Genomic DNA, 13,805 nt, shown 5'->3' with positions numbered 1-13,805 from the left:
AAAGGCGCACTTCAGTATACAATAAACTGTTTTGTACATCATATTTTGTGCTTTCTAATTTTTCAGCGAGACTTATATTTTCTGAGTGATCCCTGTAATAATAATTATTATTATACATCACATTTAAATTTTATCAAATATAAGTCTCAGAAATGACTTCTTAGCACAGAAACACCTATAGGTTGAATTTCTTCCGGTTTCAAATTCAATTTCTTGGGATATCGATGATGCTTGTATTAACGTTTTTTTTTTAAGAACAATAATAACTTACCTGTAGAAAATCGGTTAGGGAAAGGATTTAAATTTCTATATTTTGTATGTTACAGTAACCACATAATAGAAACACATTAATTTATTCTCATAGGTTGTCAAATATTGAAAGAATCATTCACCTATTAATATTTATTGTGAGTATTATGAAGCAAGGCTTTATTTAAATATATTGTGTCATGTAATACAGTTGCAGAAGGGTAAAACAGGTACTCGATACGTTCCTTCTTCAGAAGGAAGTAGTTGTGTCTTCTTTACTGTCCTGGTAGAATATTTCAACCTGTAAAGAGTTTTAAAATACATTTAGTGAGACAGTCCTCTTTTTCTTTCTTTTTTCAAAAACTTTGAATTTGAGGTAAAACAAGTAACAATGTCACATTGTATACCAGGTGAACGAGTTTGGTTTGTTTTCTTGTAAACCAAACTCCTTACCTTTGTAACAAGATTGGTTGGCCGATCGTTGGAATTGACTGGGATTTGATCAAAACGGTAGGTATGGTCGGTGCGAGCCTATAGTGGAAAAACTTACGTTGGCCCAATGTTGGTTAAATGTATGGTTCGCCAAACAACTATTCTCCCGACATTCACGCAACGATACTAGAATTGACTGTTTTTCCAACCAAGAAATACGTTACTTTAGCGTTGGTTAAATATCGGGGAACCGCTCTTTTAGTTGGGAAATGGTTGCCAAAGTGGCCAAACCTGACGTTGGGTTACTGTAAGTATGTCGCATCGCCACCATTTTCCCAACGTTGGCCCAACGTTAAATAATCCTTGGCTAAATAATCCAAGTAAAGCAAAACTTCAAAAAGAAAAAGGAAGAAAGTATACTGTAACATTAATTAACAATGCGAAGATTTGCTTTTATATATTGACTTCTGAGTGTAATGTAATACTACGGTACACTATACATATTTCTTGACAATATTCGGTTTTAAGCTACCCTACACCACCTAACACATGAATTAATAACAAAAATTTAATAAATTGTAAACATGAGTCATATGACAAATCGATTCTCGAAATTATACAGTTATAATGAAAGGAGACGTGCTTTTATGCAGCGAAATAAAGTACATAATGGAAAAGATGTCAAAAATGCAATGTACAAGTATTTATTCTCACCTTTGTTAATGGTTAAGTTTGTCTGTTCAGTTCATCTGACCATTATTTATTCAATGCTGACGTCACCACAATTCTGGTAAGTTTCTTGTGGTCCACAACCAGCGGCTGAAGTTCCATCATCGCATTGTCCCCATGTAGTAGCTGGAAAGAATAGAAAACAATTATTTAAAAATCCTCGAGTAATCGAAAGTTACAAAGATTATGAGATGAAAATAAGCGTCAGAAAGACAAAAGCAAAAGGGTGAATTGAACGAAGTGGTCGGCAAGAAATAAATAGGAGACAAGAAAGGCGAACAGGCAAGGGCGCTCATGCTGTGGTTTCCAAGGGGGGCAAGTATAAGAAACATTTCAAATATAGTTTCAAATTTTGCTGTAACTAATGTAAAAAAATCTATTGGGTTTTCGATATTCTCAAGTATAAGTTCCTCTTAGGGGGCAAGCGCCCCACCTTGACCCCCCTGATGGGCGCCCTTAGGAACAGGTGACTTGTTTTCGTGTTTGTGTAGTATTGTTAGCGAAAACATGAAGTGGAACGTAAAACGAAAGCAAAGATAGGAATGGTGGAAGAAGCATTTAGGAAGAAGCAAAGTCTGTTTTAGTTGCCCTTGAATAAAGTGTTATGAGAATGACTAACAAAATATTTTCGTATGAAAAAGTATTGTACCCTATGACATTGGTTTCTAACCGGTATGTCGCGATACACTGATGTGTCGCATAGTTCCGTAGGGTGTATTTTTTAAGTTTGGAGTTTAAAAAATGATTAGGAATTTAATAATTAATTAAAATGAACTGTGAGAGAATTAACGCCTCTAGTAACAACAAACTTGGTCAGTACTACAATGGAGGATCAGAAACTAAGGTTACATGGCCGATATTTCTGGAGTTTCGTCTGTTATAGAGGAATGAGAAACAGCAGGGCCAGCAAGAGAAGGTCTCTCACAGCTCGCAGCGACGTTACCACTACTCACGTGTCAAGGCTGTTTCCGATGCATTTATAATGGCAATTTAATTAATGGTGTAAGATAGAGTGACCATGGTTGGTAACACTAGCACCAAAGTAGGGGATGCATTTTCCCTCCGCATATAGTAAGAAACTTCAGAGAACATCTCTTGTTGGCCCTGCTATAGTTACTGTGCAGAGTTTCAACCACTTGTCATTTACAGCGCTAGTTGTAGATAAATAGAAATAGCGACTGGTTTGGAAAACTGATCTCGCGAAGAAGTCCGCTCAGTTATTCGATTTCTCTGGGCGTTTTGCGGGCGAAACATGTAACTGCGGCTAAAATTCACCGGCATCTGGTAGAGGTTTAAAGAGAGACAGGTATTGTTTCGTCAACATGACGCAGAATGGTGTCGCTGGGCCGTCATCGACCACGGTTCTTCAGCCCGGACCTGGCTTCAAACGACTTCCACTTGTTCCCGCACTTGAAGGAGCACCTAGGAGGCCGTCGCTTCGCTTGAGACGAGAAGGTGAAACAGTTCGTGGCAACGTTGTTGAACATGCAAGAACAGGACTTTTACCAGGAGGTTATCTTCAAACTCATCTCACGATGCGACAAATTCTTCAACCGATATGCAGACTATGTTCAAAAATAACCTAATGTATGTGCTATCTGTCGACTGTATTAACTGTATGAAATAATATATATAGACGTTTTACTACGGGCTTTGTAACCTTGCTCTCTGATTACCCCCCTTATATTGAGTCACTACTTTACGGAAACTTATAATCTTACCCTGTTGTAGTTTATATTATTAATAACAATAATAAAAGCTAGCAGGTGTGCGCAATATCGTAGATTTAAAAAAAAAAGTGTGTTTCAGTGATAAAATAGGTTGAGAACCACTGCCCTATGGGTGGAAACAGCGACATTATACAAAATTAGCGAGAAAAGACTGGAAGCTTTCGAAATATAGCTGTGGAAAGGATAGACGAAAGTTTATTGTGTCTAACGGAAAACGATTGAAGAAGCACGATTAATAAAGGATTTGAACATTGACTGTGGCAACAAAATTGTTCATATTAGGAATAGTAGGGAGGGAAAGAACAATTTCATATGTAATTAGAAATATAGGAAGAACAAGTGAACGGGGGGAGATTGGTGGAGAAGTATTAAATCATAAAAGACACCAAAGAGAGTCACGCAACAGATTGTTTGTATGTATTGCAGCTCTCGTCATGTGAAGCTCAGAATGGAAATGAGCACTGGCGGATGGGTTCAGGGTAATCACATCGGCAAAAGTAAAAAAAGACTACAAACTAGCGGAAGATGACTTCCCTAGTGATCTAATTCTTAGATACAAGACTTAGTACATATTTAAGTTTTCTCCCCTTAACTTGTAAATATAAAAGTTTAATTTTTACTGATACGACTTCTTTCAAGAGCCACCACTGAAAATAAGTTTCTCGAAAGCCCTATCTTATCTTACTTCTATTATCATGGATTGCAAATGACAAGTATAGTTCGTACAAAACAAAACATTGTATTCAATCTATGAACATTGGTTTCTGTAAATATTGAAATGTTACCACATCGTCATCATCATCATCATCATCATTGAATCCGATTAAAATACTAAGATCTTCCAATCATGACAGTCACTTATTTTCAAAATCTTTCATGAACAAAAAATTGCCTCCAAAAAATATTGAGAATTATCAAGAGCCTCAATCCTTATCGGTTTGCAGTCAAGGCAACGCAAAGTTTGCATTTTAATTCGCGATTCGACATCGAAATTGATTTTGTAATATGACGTCATTGATACAAACTTTGCGTTCTGGAATTATCTTTCACAACAATTTATTTTCTACACCCACTATCAAAAGTTTTTAATGCATCATTTTGAGTTGTGGCCCGCAAGTATTTGCGAAACCTGATACGGAATGAGGCTCCAAAACTTATTACTCTTACCTGTAACATACTTCCATTGAACGACGCACTGGCTGCATGTCAATCCAGCAGGAAGCTTAACATCAACATTGAATTCACCTGAGTTCCTGTTAGGCAAATGGAATTGGGTTCCAGAACCATCGGCAAGTTCCAGAAGGTGTTGGTCGAAACATTCTTGTGTCTCAAGCTTCTTAGGGTCGTTGGTAGGGCAAAGACGGAATTCAAAATAACCGCCATGGTTGGTGGTCAATTTGACAGTGAAAGTAGCCACTTGTCCTTCTTTGTAGTTTTCTGTAATGATACCGGTACCATATTTGCCACCAGATTCATTGGGACGTGGTCGTGGAAGGTCATATCTATCTCCACATTCTCCACACTTGCCTCCATTTGTTCCCCATTGGATCTACGGAGAAACAAGATATATATATATATAGACTAACTTTTTTATACTTATTTTTTGTCGGTAACCTAAAAACTTGCATTATAGTTGTTTAGTAATACTTGTAGGAGACAGATAAGTAGTAGATACTTTTCAAATAATAGAAATTCTGAAAGTTCCAATTACCCAATACGTTGTTTCTGACTTGAATATTAACCATGATTCACTGTGTCAGCGATTTAAATAATGTTATGAGACCTGTCTAACATTGGTCATCGCTGGTTTCGTTTCAATAAATCGCCAGCTAACAAACAATAAATATATTTTTGAAATAAAAACTATATTGCTCATGTGAAAAGTAATTATCTCGATTATTTGAAACTCATGTTGTCTAATGCATTAAATATATGAAATAAAAACAAATGACACCCTCATCTAAAAAAAATTGGCGAAATTGTTTGGTCTAAATCTTGTCCAATGTTTACTAAGTCGTCTTAGAATCCTAAAGAACTTGTGCAGAAACAGTTGGTATCAGACAATCAGAAGATCATAAGTTTTCTCACAAGGCACATAAAGGCAATAATATTTTTTTTAAATGTATTTTTGATTAAGTCGCTTCCACTTCACAAACCTATCTATTCATCTTTACTAATCCCCTTTCTAATGCTTTGAATCTTGATTTTCGTGAAATTCTGTAAAAATAACCATCACTTAAGGTAATTTTGGTATTCTTTTACAGAAGGATGCTAATATAATAGGTAAACATATAAAAGTGAATCGGCAGTACAGGGAGAAAACTGTCTTCATAGGGTGAATTTTCAAGATTTAGCGTGGAAAAGTTATACGTAACAAATCTTAGAAATTGCTTGTATGGCCAAAATATTAAAAGGTTTTGCTTTGTAAAATTGCAGAAATGTTCATGATATTGTAAAATTCTGTTCAGGAGAAAGGAGAAGAAAAATTCTTATTGAATTCATGTTCTAACGATAACTTGTAGAAATATGTATGTAATTAAGGATAATCGTTTGTATCTTATGATATCATTTTCTATGGTCTGTATCGTATGGTTTCATTCCTTTTTCTGGTGGCCAAACATGTACCGCCTTATGCAGAGTCGTTTTGACGTACGATTAGCGCAATACTAAAAACCTGACTACTGCAGGAAATATACGTTAGTCGAACTCTTTAATATGGCACTAATCACTCATCAAAACGACTCTGCATAAGGCCTGTAGATACTTGTTTTTTGTGGCATAGTTCTATATAATAGGAGAGGAAGCTATAGTGGTTGCATGTAAGTTTATTTAAAAAGAAGATTAATTATAAAAATAATAACTTAAATGCAGAAAATCCACGAAAAATACAGTAGTTCAAATAAATTCGATTCCTTGTGTTATCATTTGAACAGTTGGTATATGAATTACATTTGAAATATTTCTATAATTGTAATATAACGAACTCAGGGATTATTATATAACCTAAAACGTTATAATGTTCAATGAAATGCGTTAATAACTCAACAGGCACCGGTACATTCTATCCTATTTCACATTATCCCATAGTGTAAGCTTGTGTTCGCCGGAACAATAACAAGACATCGCATATCTATCTTTTATTCCTTTTTCGATCCTAATTGTTTGTTATATTGTAAAAAGTAATGCAATTTCATTCTTTTAGAAGTAACTATTATCTTAATTTTTTGAATACACATTATAGTGGTGTAATATTGAAGCATGTAAAAATGAAATGACAAATTAGCTGTATCTAAATTTGTACACTTCAAAATCCAAAGCGCAATTAACAAGTATGCATTAATTTTGATTGGTTTTATGTACATGTATTAAATTTTCTTGTACTTACACCCTGTCCTCCACAGAACAGTTGCATATCATTGTAGTTGGCAGGAGAATTGTACCCAAACCTCCAAAGTGAGGATCTGCTGGGAGGTACTGTCATATACCCATGACCAGAAACCTGATACGCCACAAGAAGAGCAGCGAAAATGACTAGATATCCCTTCATTTTAGTTCTTTTACTTGCTTCGGAAAGGTAATGCAATTTAGCTTTAGTACCAGTATTTATATGAGCAAGTTTTTTTCAATTAACAGAAAACGTGGCATTGTCTACCGACAAATCCGATAAGATATGACAAAGTCTTTATATTGTCTCTTCATTAACAATTTTCTGATATGCAACCACTTGTTTCCGAAGTACACAAAAATATGTTTACAACAATTTTAAAGGACAATATTATAGCAATTAACAGTACTTTATTTAGAAACTGAAGTAATTATTTTATATATTGGTTTTGACTTTAGAATTAAACAAAGAACTTTGCATTTTCTTCATGTAGTTAGTTTATCTCAAGAGTGTGTCCTCACGTTTTAGATACAATTAGAACATGGTTACTTGGCTATTAAGATAAAATGATTGCTGTCATTGAAAGAAAATAATAAGAAATGTGAAGAACTATTGGGGATTTTTCCATTACTTGTTTCTTAAGTATATTAAAAATGACGTTAAAAGTAAAGGGTCAAGTGGCACCTTGATTTAATCAACAGCTAAATATTTCATTCATCATCTTTCTAACAATAAACACAAAAAGAATAAAACGCAACACACGGCTTTAAATTTGAGAATTAATTTGCGATAACGTTCATGAAATACCATAAAGACGTTATTTATACTTATGACATATCGAGAACTCCCAAACCTTTATTGAGCACATTGTGTAACCTGTATAGCTATTCTTTTTTAACGGTTTGGTCGAGACCATTAGCGAGTACCGTTGTTGTTAGGAATAGTGTACCTGTCTTCAGTAGAGCTCTGGGTTCTATTCTCAATAGGAGTAGGCTATATGTGTTTAAGGCTTCATATAGCCTCGGTACTAATGATAGGTTAAATTCGAAACCAAATAACCAATAAGGTGGTTAAGAACAGGTTAATCGTTGGACTTACTTTTGAGGATAAATATACCAGTGGTTCCCAACCAGTGTGTCGCGACACCTTGGTGTGTCATGCAGTGTCTTAAGGTTTGTCGCGAAATTTTAGAAATTAAAAATCGTAAAGCATCATAAAATCATAATTAGTTAAAATCAATTTTGAGGCAAACTGTACCAGACAACGCCTTCAGTGGCAGTAACTATGTTCACAACTACATAGCGTCACTACTTTATAGAAACAAAATCTTACACTACACTATTATTATTATTATCACTACTACTACTACTACTACCACTAGTAGTAGTAGTAATCAAACAAGTTGTTTGACAAGTTGGAAAAGCGTATCGTCACTCAAAAAAGGCTGAAAACCACTAAACTATATTTTTTGAGATTGTCACCAACACGGCAATATTGCGTTTCTTACTGAAGAGGTAAAAATTAGATTTCTAAAGTGAATATGAAATGTTCTTGGCTAGTTGTCAAAATTTGGAAAAGTTTAATTAGCACAAACATATGAAAAATGAAAATAAAAAATGGATAAGAAAATAAACAATTATTTCTTGTATATTTTCACCAGTGATCCATAGAGTATTGTGGGAATATAGGAAGGGAAGGTTCTAATATGCTCCCCAGAGTTCCTGTTTATTTATGCAGTATATAGTGTAATGTTTACGGGTAGAGTCAATGATGGACTGAGATTTATCCCTTTACAAATTTTATTGTAAAATTAAGTCTTTTGTGTCTACAAAGGTTCTAATAACAAAGTTTCTCTATAAGGGTTTGCAGGTTATAATGTTTTGTAAGGGTAAACCCCTTAGTTTCATAGCAGCCTCCAGGGATTAGGATAGGTTGCGATCAGTTGGTCGACTGATGCCAGGTCCCTCGGTGGTCCCTCTTTTATTTGTCCTCTTCGGGTCTTTTCATGAGGTCCGTCTCCTTTCGGCTTCCTCCGGTGTCTTCCGTGTTAACTTCTCGTCTGTTTCATTGCTTGTAATCAATAACACGTGTTGTATTGACATGTGCTTTTGTCGTGATGTGGAGATCCTTACAATAGCCATATTCTAGCTAAAATCCCTAATCTGCAGCGTCTATGTCAAATAATGCAACCAAAGAGCTAGATAAATATTTTTGAAATGGTCACAATTTTTTTTTCAATAAGTTGAAAACCTTGATTTTGTGACAAGGTTTGTAGCTCAAGTTCTAACGTTTCGGCTTAATTTTAACTGAAATCAAAAGATGTTAATAACCATGTGTATAAAATGATTTGTACACAGTCTCCAAATAGTCATCACAGGGTCACTTATAGTGTTTGTTAATGTATCATGATCAGGCTCAGATACAAAAGGATTCCTATATTTATATAGGCCTATGTATAGACTATATATGTTTCATTTAGTAGAACGTTTCTCATGTAGATCTGAGTGCACAATAACACTTTTCTTCAAATAGGCTTGACGTTTCAGTGTTCAGCTTTGTCTAGTAAAATTTTACTGAACGAAGTTCCCTATTACAGTGTTGATAGTGAAAAATTTTGCCCATACTTAAGTATTCTGCTTCTAATTTAATTATTTTACGTTATTATTGAACAACAATATTGCAAATATATTTGTTAGTACTTCTCCACCTTTGAAACCTTTGAAAATTTAGAATATATAAAGAAAAAGGAGATATTTTTTGATAAAATGTCATTTGTGCGATACGCAACATTTCCTTTTGCATATAGCTGTTTAATTTTCAAGTCTGCCTTAAATTTCAATTGACGGAAATTAAAAGGATTACTCAACGGTTATTCTATGCTGAAGTGTGATTACTAAAATATGAAAAATCTGAGTCAAAGTGCCCAAATGTTCTGAACTTATACAGACTAAATTTGAAAGAACTGAAATGAAAACATTCCGTACATGCCCCTCCTCATGATGCATTAACAATACCATATAAAAGTCTAACATTAGTGTATTGTGCGATAGATGAGACAAGCAAAAAGTGCACAACGGGTAAATAGAGAAAGAGTTTTGTAATAGTGGTTTTGTGGCGTAGTAAGAAACGTCTCGTGCATGTATGTTTGTTTTAAGATGGATCACTACCCGGAAGTCAGTACCGTACATATTTTAGCTTATTTCCTTAAGTATTGCGCAATGAAACGTTGCATATTATAAATATTGTACTATAAGATATAGTTATGTTTCAGCTACAATATAGGACACTGATTTATTTGGTTGTGTCTTCTGATATTGAAAAAGGTAACAAATAAAAGGAAATATTTACATTGTTCGTTTTACAATGAGCACACAAGATGCCACTTCCTGTTAAATCTTACTAGAAGTGCTCATTTTTATGAAATGTTATTTCTATAGCTATGTAAAGTATGTTGAAGTAACAATTTTATTATGAAATAAATATATTATTTGACCGTTTTTCGTGTTATGTTTCACATTTTATTTAAATATTAATTTACATTTAAGGAAATAGATTTTGACAAGAAACTTGCGAAGAACGCCATAATACGTTGTTGCCAAATTTGTACGTTTAATTCCTGGATTCTAGCGTTGCAGTTTGAAAAGCGAAACTTAGTCGTGAATTCCGGTAAGGGTCTAAAATTAATTTCTCCAGTAAGTATCTAAACAGAATTCCATGATAATTTTCTTTATTATCTGGCATAAGTAAACACTGGGCACTATCTGGCAACGCCACACTGTACAAGCAGCATTTAGCACAGCACCGCGAACACCTGGTTATGCACCTTAATTTCTTTTAGCATTGGTTGAATTCTGTCTTCTAATATTACTATATTGTTTGTAATAAATTTACATTTATAGACAAAGAACATGATTGCATGAGTGGCCTCTTATCTGAAACATCCTGAGAATGGAAACCTATGCAGAAGAATGGCTATAATTAGTATAAATCTTTTAGTTTAACGTCCTACGAGTATGCCCGTTAGGCTAAAGAAGGCAATGGTTAAAACAAGTGAACGATGATGGAATGAGAAAGTGGAAAAAAACGGGCATACCCATGAACACGACGTTATCAATTACAAACTTACTTGGTCGGGGAACGAACCAGGGACCCCACACGCCAGAGGTAAGGACTCTACCACTAAGTCACCGTGCCCTGAATACAATGAGTATAATGGAGACAATGTGCAACAACATATCTTGGTGGAATTAAAACCTATCCTTGTGATAAAAAGAATTTGCAGGTTAAGGGCATAGAAACAAAACCTCTTCATTAAATGCTATCCTGTATTAATCCAGCTCAGTTTGAAACGTGGTTTACCATGGACGCCCTCAGCGCAGAGTGGGAGAGGGGGGGAGAAGGAGGCCAATTGCACTCACTTGGATTTTCTAATGAGGTTCGATTTTTCGAAATATACTTGAAAGCATATTAGATTTCCTTATTCATCCAAACAATATTTAATTTATTTATTGTAATTAATAAAGTTATTCGATGTGAGTCAATAGTAAGTGTTCTACATGAAGTATTATGTGGATCAAGATGTGTATATTCATGACTTCACTTGTGTTCCAGTTTCTTGTTCCCTCTTGAGAAAAAATCCTGCGGGCGTTTCTGTTACCCATCACTTTAAAATCTTGTTTTATATGATGCCGCCAACATCTTAGTTTGCCTAAAGGCCTCTTTCTCTCGGGTTTCCCAACTGGAACCCTGTGCACCCTGCCGTGTATTCCTAACGTTTAGTAAGTGTCTCACTCATATTAGATAAGTTTCTCGTTCAGTGGGCAAGAGCACAAAATTTGAAATCCGAACCCAGTTGCTAAATCAGTGTTTGGTCGCCATTTTTCTCGCACAGATCTAGTTCATCCAATATAGGTCTACACGGTCTCGGGCTGAGCCTGCGGGCTTAAGCTCGACCCGGCTCGAGGGCTGGACTCGGGCCTACAAAGCATGTATAACTTCGGGCCCGGGCCGGGCTCGGACCGTAAATTTTTAAATATACAATAATATTTCTTGGGCCTTTTCGGACCTAACTATGTAAATATACTGTAGAACGATATTTATTGCACCGGTCTTTCTGCAGAACTTTTAAAGTACAACTGCAAAATTAAACCTCTAATTGCTGTAAATAAAACTACAATTTTGCGTTGATTATTAAGTTTCTGTAATTCGGGCTTATTTCGGACTTATTTGATTATAACACGAGATCGGGCCGGGCCGGGCCCGTGCAGATTTCTATCATCCAATAGTTTATCGCCGAACTAAACTATTTGGTTGCCAACTTCGATCTGGCGACTGATAATTTCACGCCTTTTCTTTGTAATATATCTGGGGGTCTTGGCGTATTGTTTCTACCATCACATTGAGTGACTTCAAGCTCTGCACTAGTCCCTGTTGGTTCCAATCCTCTCACATTCACATGGGAGTGCTTTCAACGAAAAAAGAAGTTTGTATTCTACTGTATTGTGCAAATTTGAATTTACAGTATATTGATTAAAATAAATATTTACTCTCCTTTACATGTGGTTCAGAATTGGTATTTTAAAATTCTGATTTTGTAGTGTGAGAAACTTTTGGTTATAAACGATATTATACTTAGTTTTATTTTCAATAACTTAAAACTACTCAGAATCTTCACCGTTCCCTCCTCCCTGCAGTAGTACGTCCTGAAGACACCTGCTGAACTATTTTTAATTATTTCTTTTCTTACTTCCAGTGCCTGAAAATTACTGACAAGATAACCAGTCAAAACAGACACTTTATAGTATTTTTTTTTAAAAAAGTTTAACATTCCACGTTAATGCATCAAGACTAAAGGAGGCAGTGATAATGAGATGGCTGTGGAATAAAGAAAGTGGGAGGAAACGAGAATAAACTGAGAACACCCAACGCATACGGTTTCTGTCTACAGTAACGATAACTTGCCGGAAGCTGAGATTAAACCAGCGATCTCGCATACCAGAGGAGACCGTTCTATTTCTGAGCGACTACGGCCTTATTTTATAGTATAAAAATGCTTGTCAATTTTTGAAGTGCTAAAGATCCTTATATTCTTTTATATTATTGGTTGCTCAGGAAATCAAAATTGTCTGAGTTTAAAAGTACTGGCTCTCTTAAATTTTTTGTTATTACTTGCTCAGATCCACGAAGGGTTTTACATAATGAGCAGTTGAATTTAGAATGTAAACTAGCTATAACTTATGACTAAAACACACCTAAATTTCATGTATTATAAATCGACTATAGGAAAATTAAGTGATGAAAAACTGGGCATGTGAACCAGAGGAAAAATAGTCGACGGAAAATTATTGGCGAAAAGAATTAACAATAATGTATATTTGAAATCACATATTACTTTCTTTGGTGGTTGGAGAGGAGGAGGCAGTTCCGTAAGTATGGCCTAGAGTGACAGAGGAAAATCTCACATCTGAGGTGAGCACTTTACTATTGCGACAACGAACCCCGCCCTAGCCTAGTGTGGTGTATAATGTTATTGTGTGTGTACATTTCGTCCTAAGTTTTTAAAAGAAATGTTTTAAATACACAGAAGGACTGGGAAAATCACAATATATATCACAATACATCTTTGCCTGTAGAAGAATGCGTCTTAGTGTTGCAAATATTGCTAAATTAGAATGAATGAACCTTTTCTCTGGTGAGCCGTTTGTTTGTTTAAACTAGTTTTGTTATGAGGGGAAATTTAAGATAGAAATTGAAATTTTCCAGTTCTATTAGGACGACTGTGTTCTGCATATTTTGAACAGAACCACTGCTACTAAATTGCCACGTTTTATAAGTAGATGTTGGTTAGGGTCTATATAAAAATTAAAGTATCTATTCAGTACAAAGGCTATATGAACAGTCGCCAACCATTTAAGATAAGACCCAAACCACCTTTTTAACCCATAGAATGTGATTTCATTAGAAATCGAACCTGGAACAAACAAACAAACAAACAAACAAACAAACAAAAAAACACATATCCAGTAACGACGGGGTTAGGGAGGGGCAGATACATTTTTGGGGGGACGGTTATTTTTCATACCAAAAATGGCAGCTTTATTATATTTGATTTACATTACAGTACAACATTTATTTCGTCGTTGTTCTCATAATATATAATTATAAATTAAACTTATTTCAAGTAAAATTTGTAACCAATAAATAAAGTCTGCACATGAAATATTTTTCAATGCAATTTTTGACAGCCTAAACATTAAATTAAATTAATTTTGCGCATACTA

General features: G+C 35.0%; 1 protein-coding gene across 1 annotated transcript; it reads right to left on the bottom strand.

Annotated features, from left to right (window-relative positions):
• Nucleotides 1–401: 401 nt before the first annotated feature.
• On the bottom strand, nt 402–6,709 carry LOC145663568 (uncharacterized). The gene is made up of 4 exons (XM_081729675.1): nt 6,526–6,709; nt 4,308–4,689; nt 1,396–1,536; nt 402–550 (listed from the first exon to the last, which is right to left on the bottom strand). Exons 1-3 carry the CDS (start codon nt 6,685–6,687, stop codon nt 1,442–1,444), a joined length of 639 nt encoding a protein of 212 aa, XP_081585801.1. The 5' UTR covers nt 6,688–6,709; the 3' UTR covers nt 402–550; nt 1,396–1,441.
• Between the last annotated feature and the right edge of the window lie 7,096 nt (nt 6,710–13,805).

The sequence above is a fragment of the Thermobia domestica genome, chromosome 11, assembly GCF_964235325.1.
Source record: "Thermobia domestica chromosome 11, izTheDome1.hap1.1, whole genome shotgun sequence".
Lineage (NCBI taxonomy): Eukaryota > Metazoa > Arthropoda > Insecta > Zygentoma > Lepismatidae > Thermobia > Thermobia domestica.
This window is presented reverse-complemented; position numbering and strand designations above follow the sequence as displayed.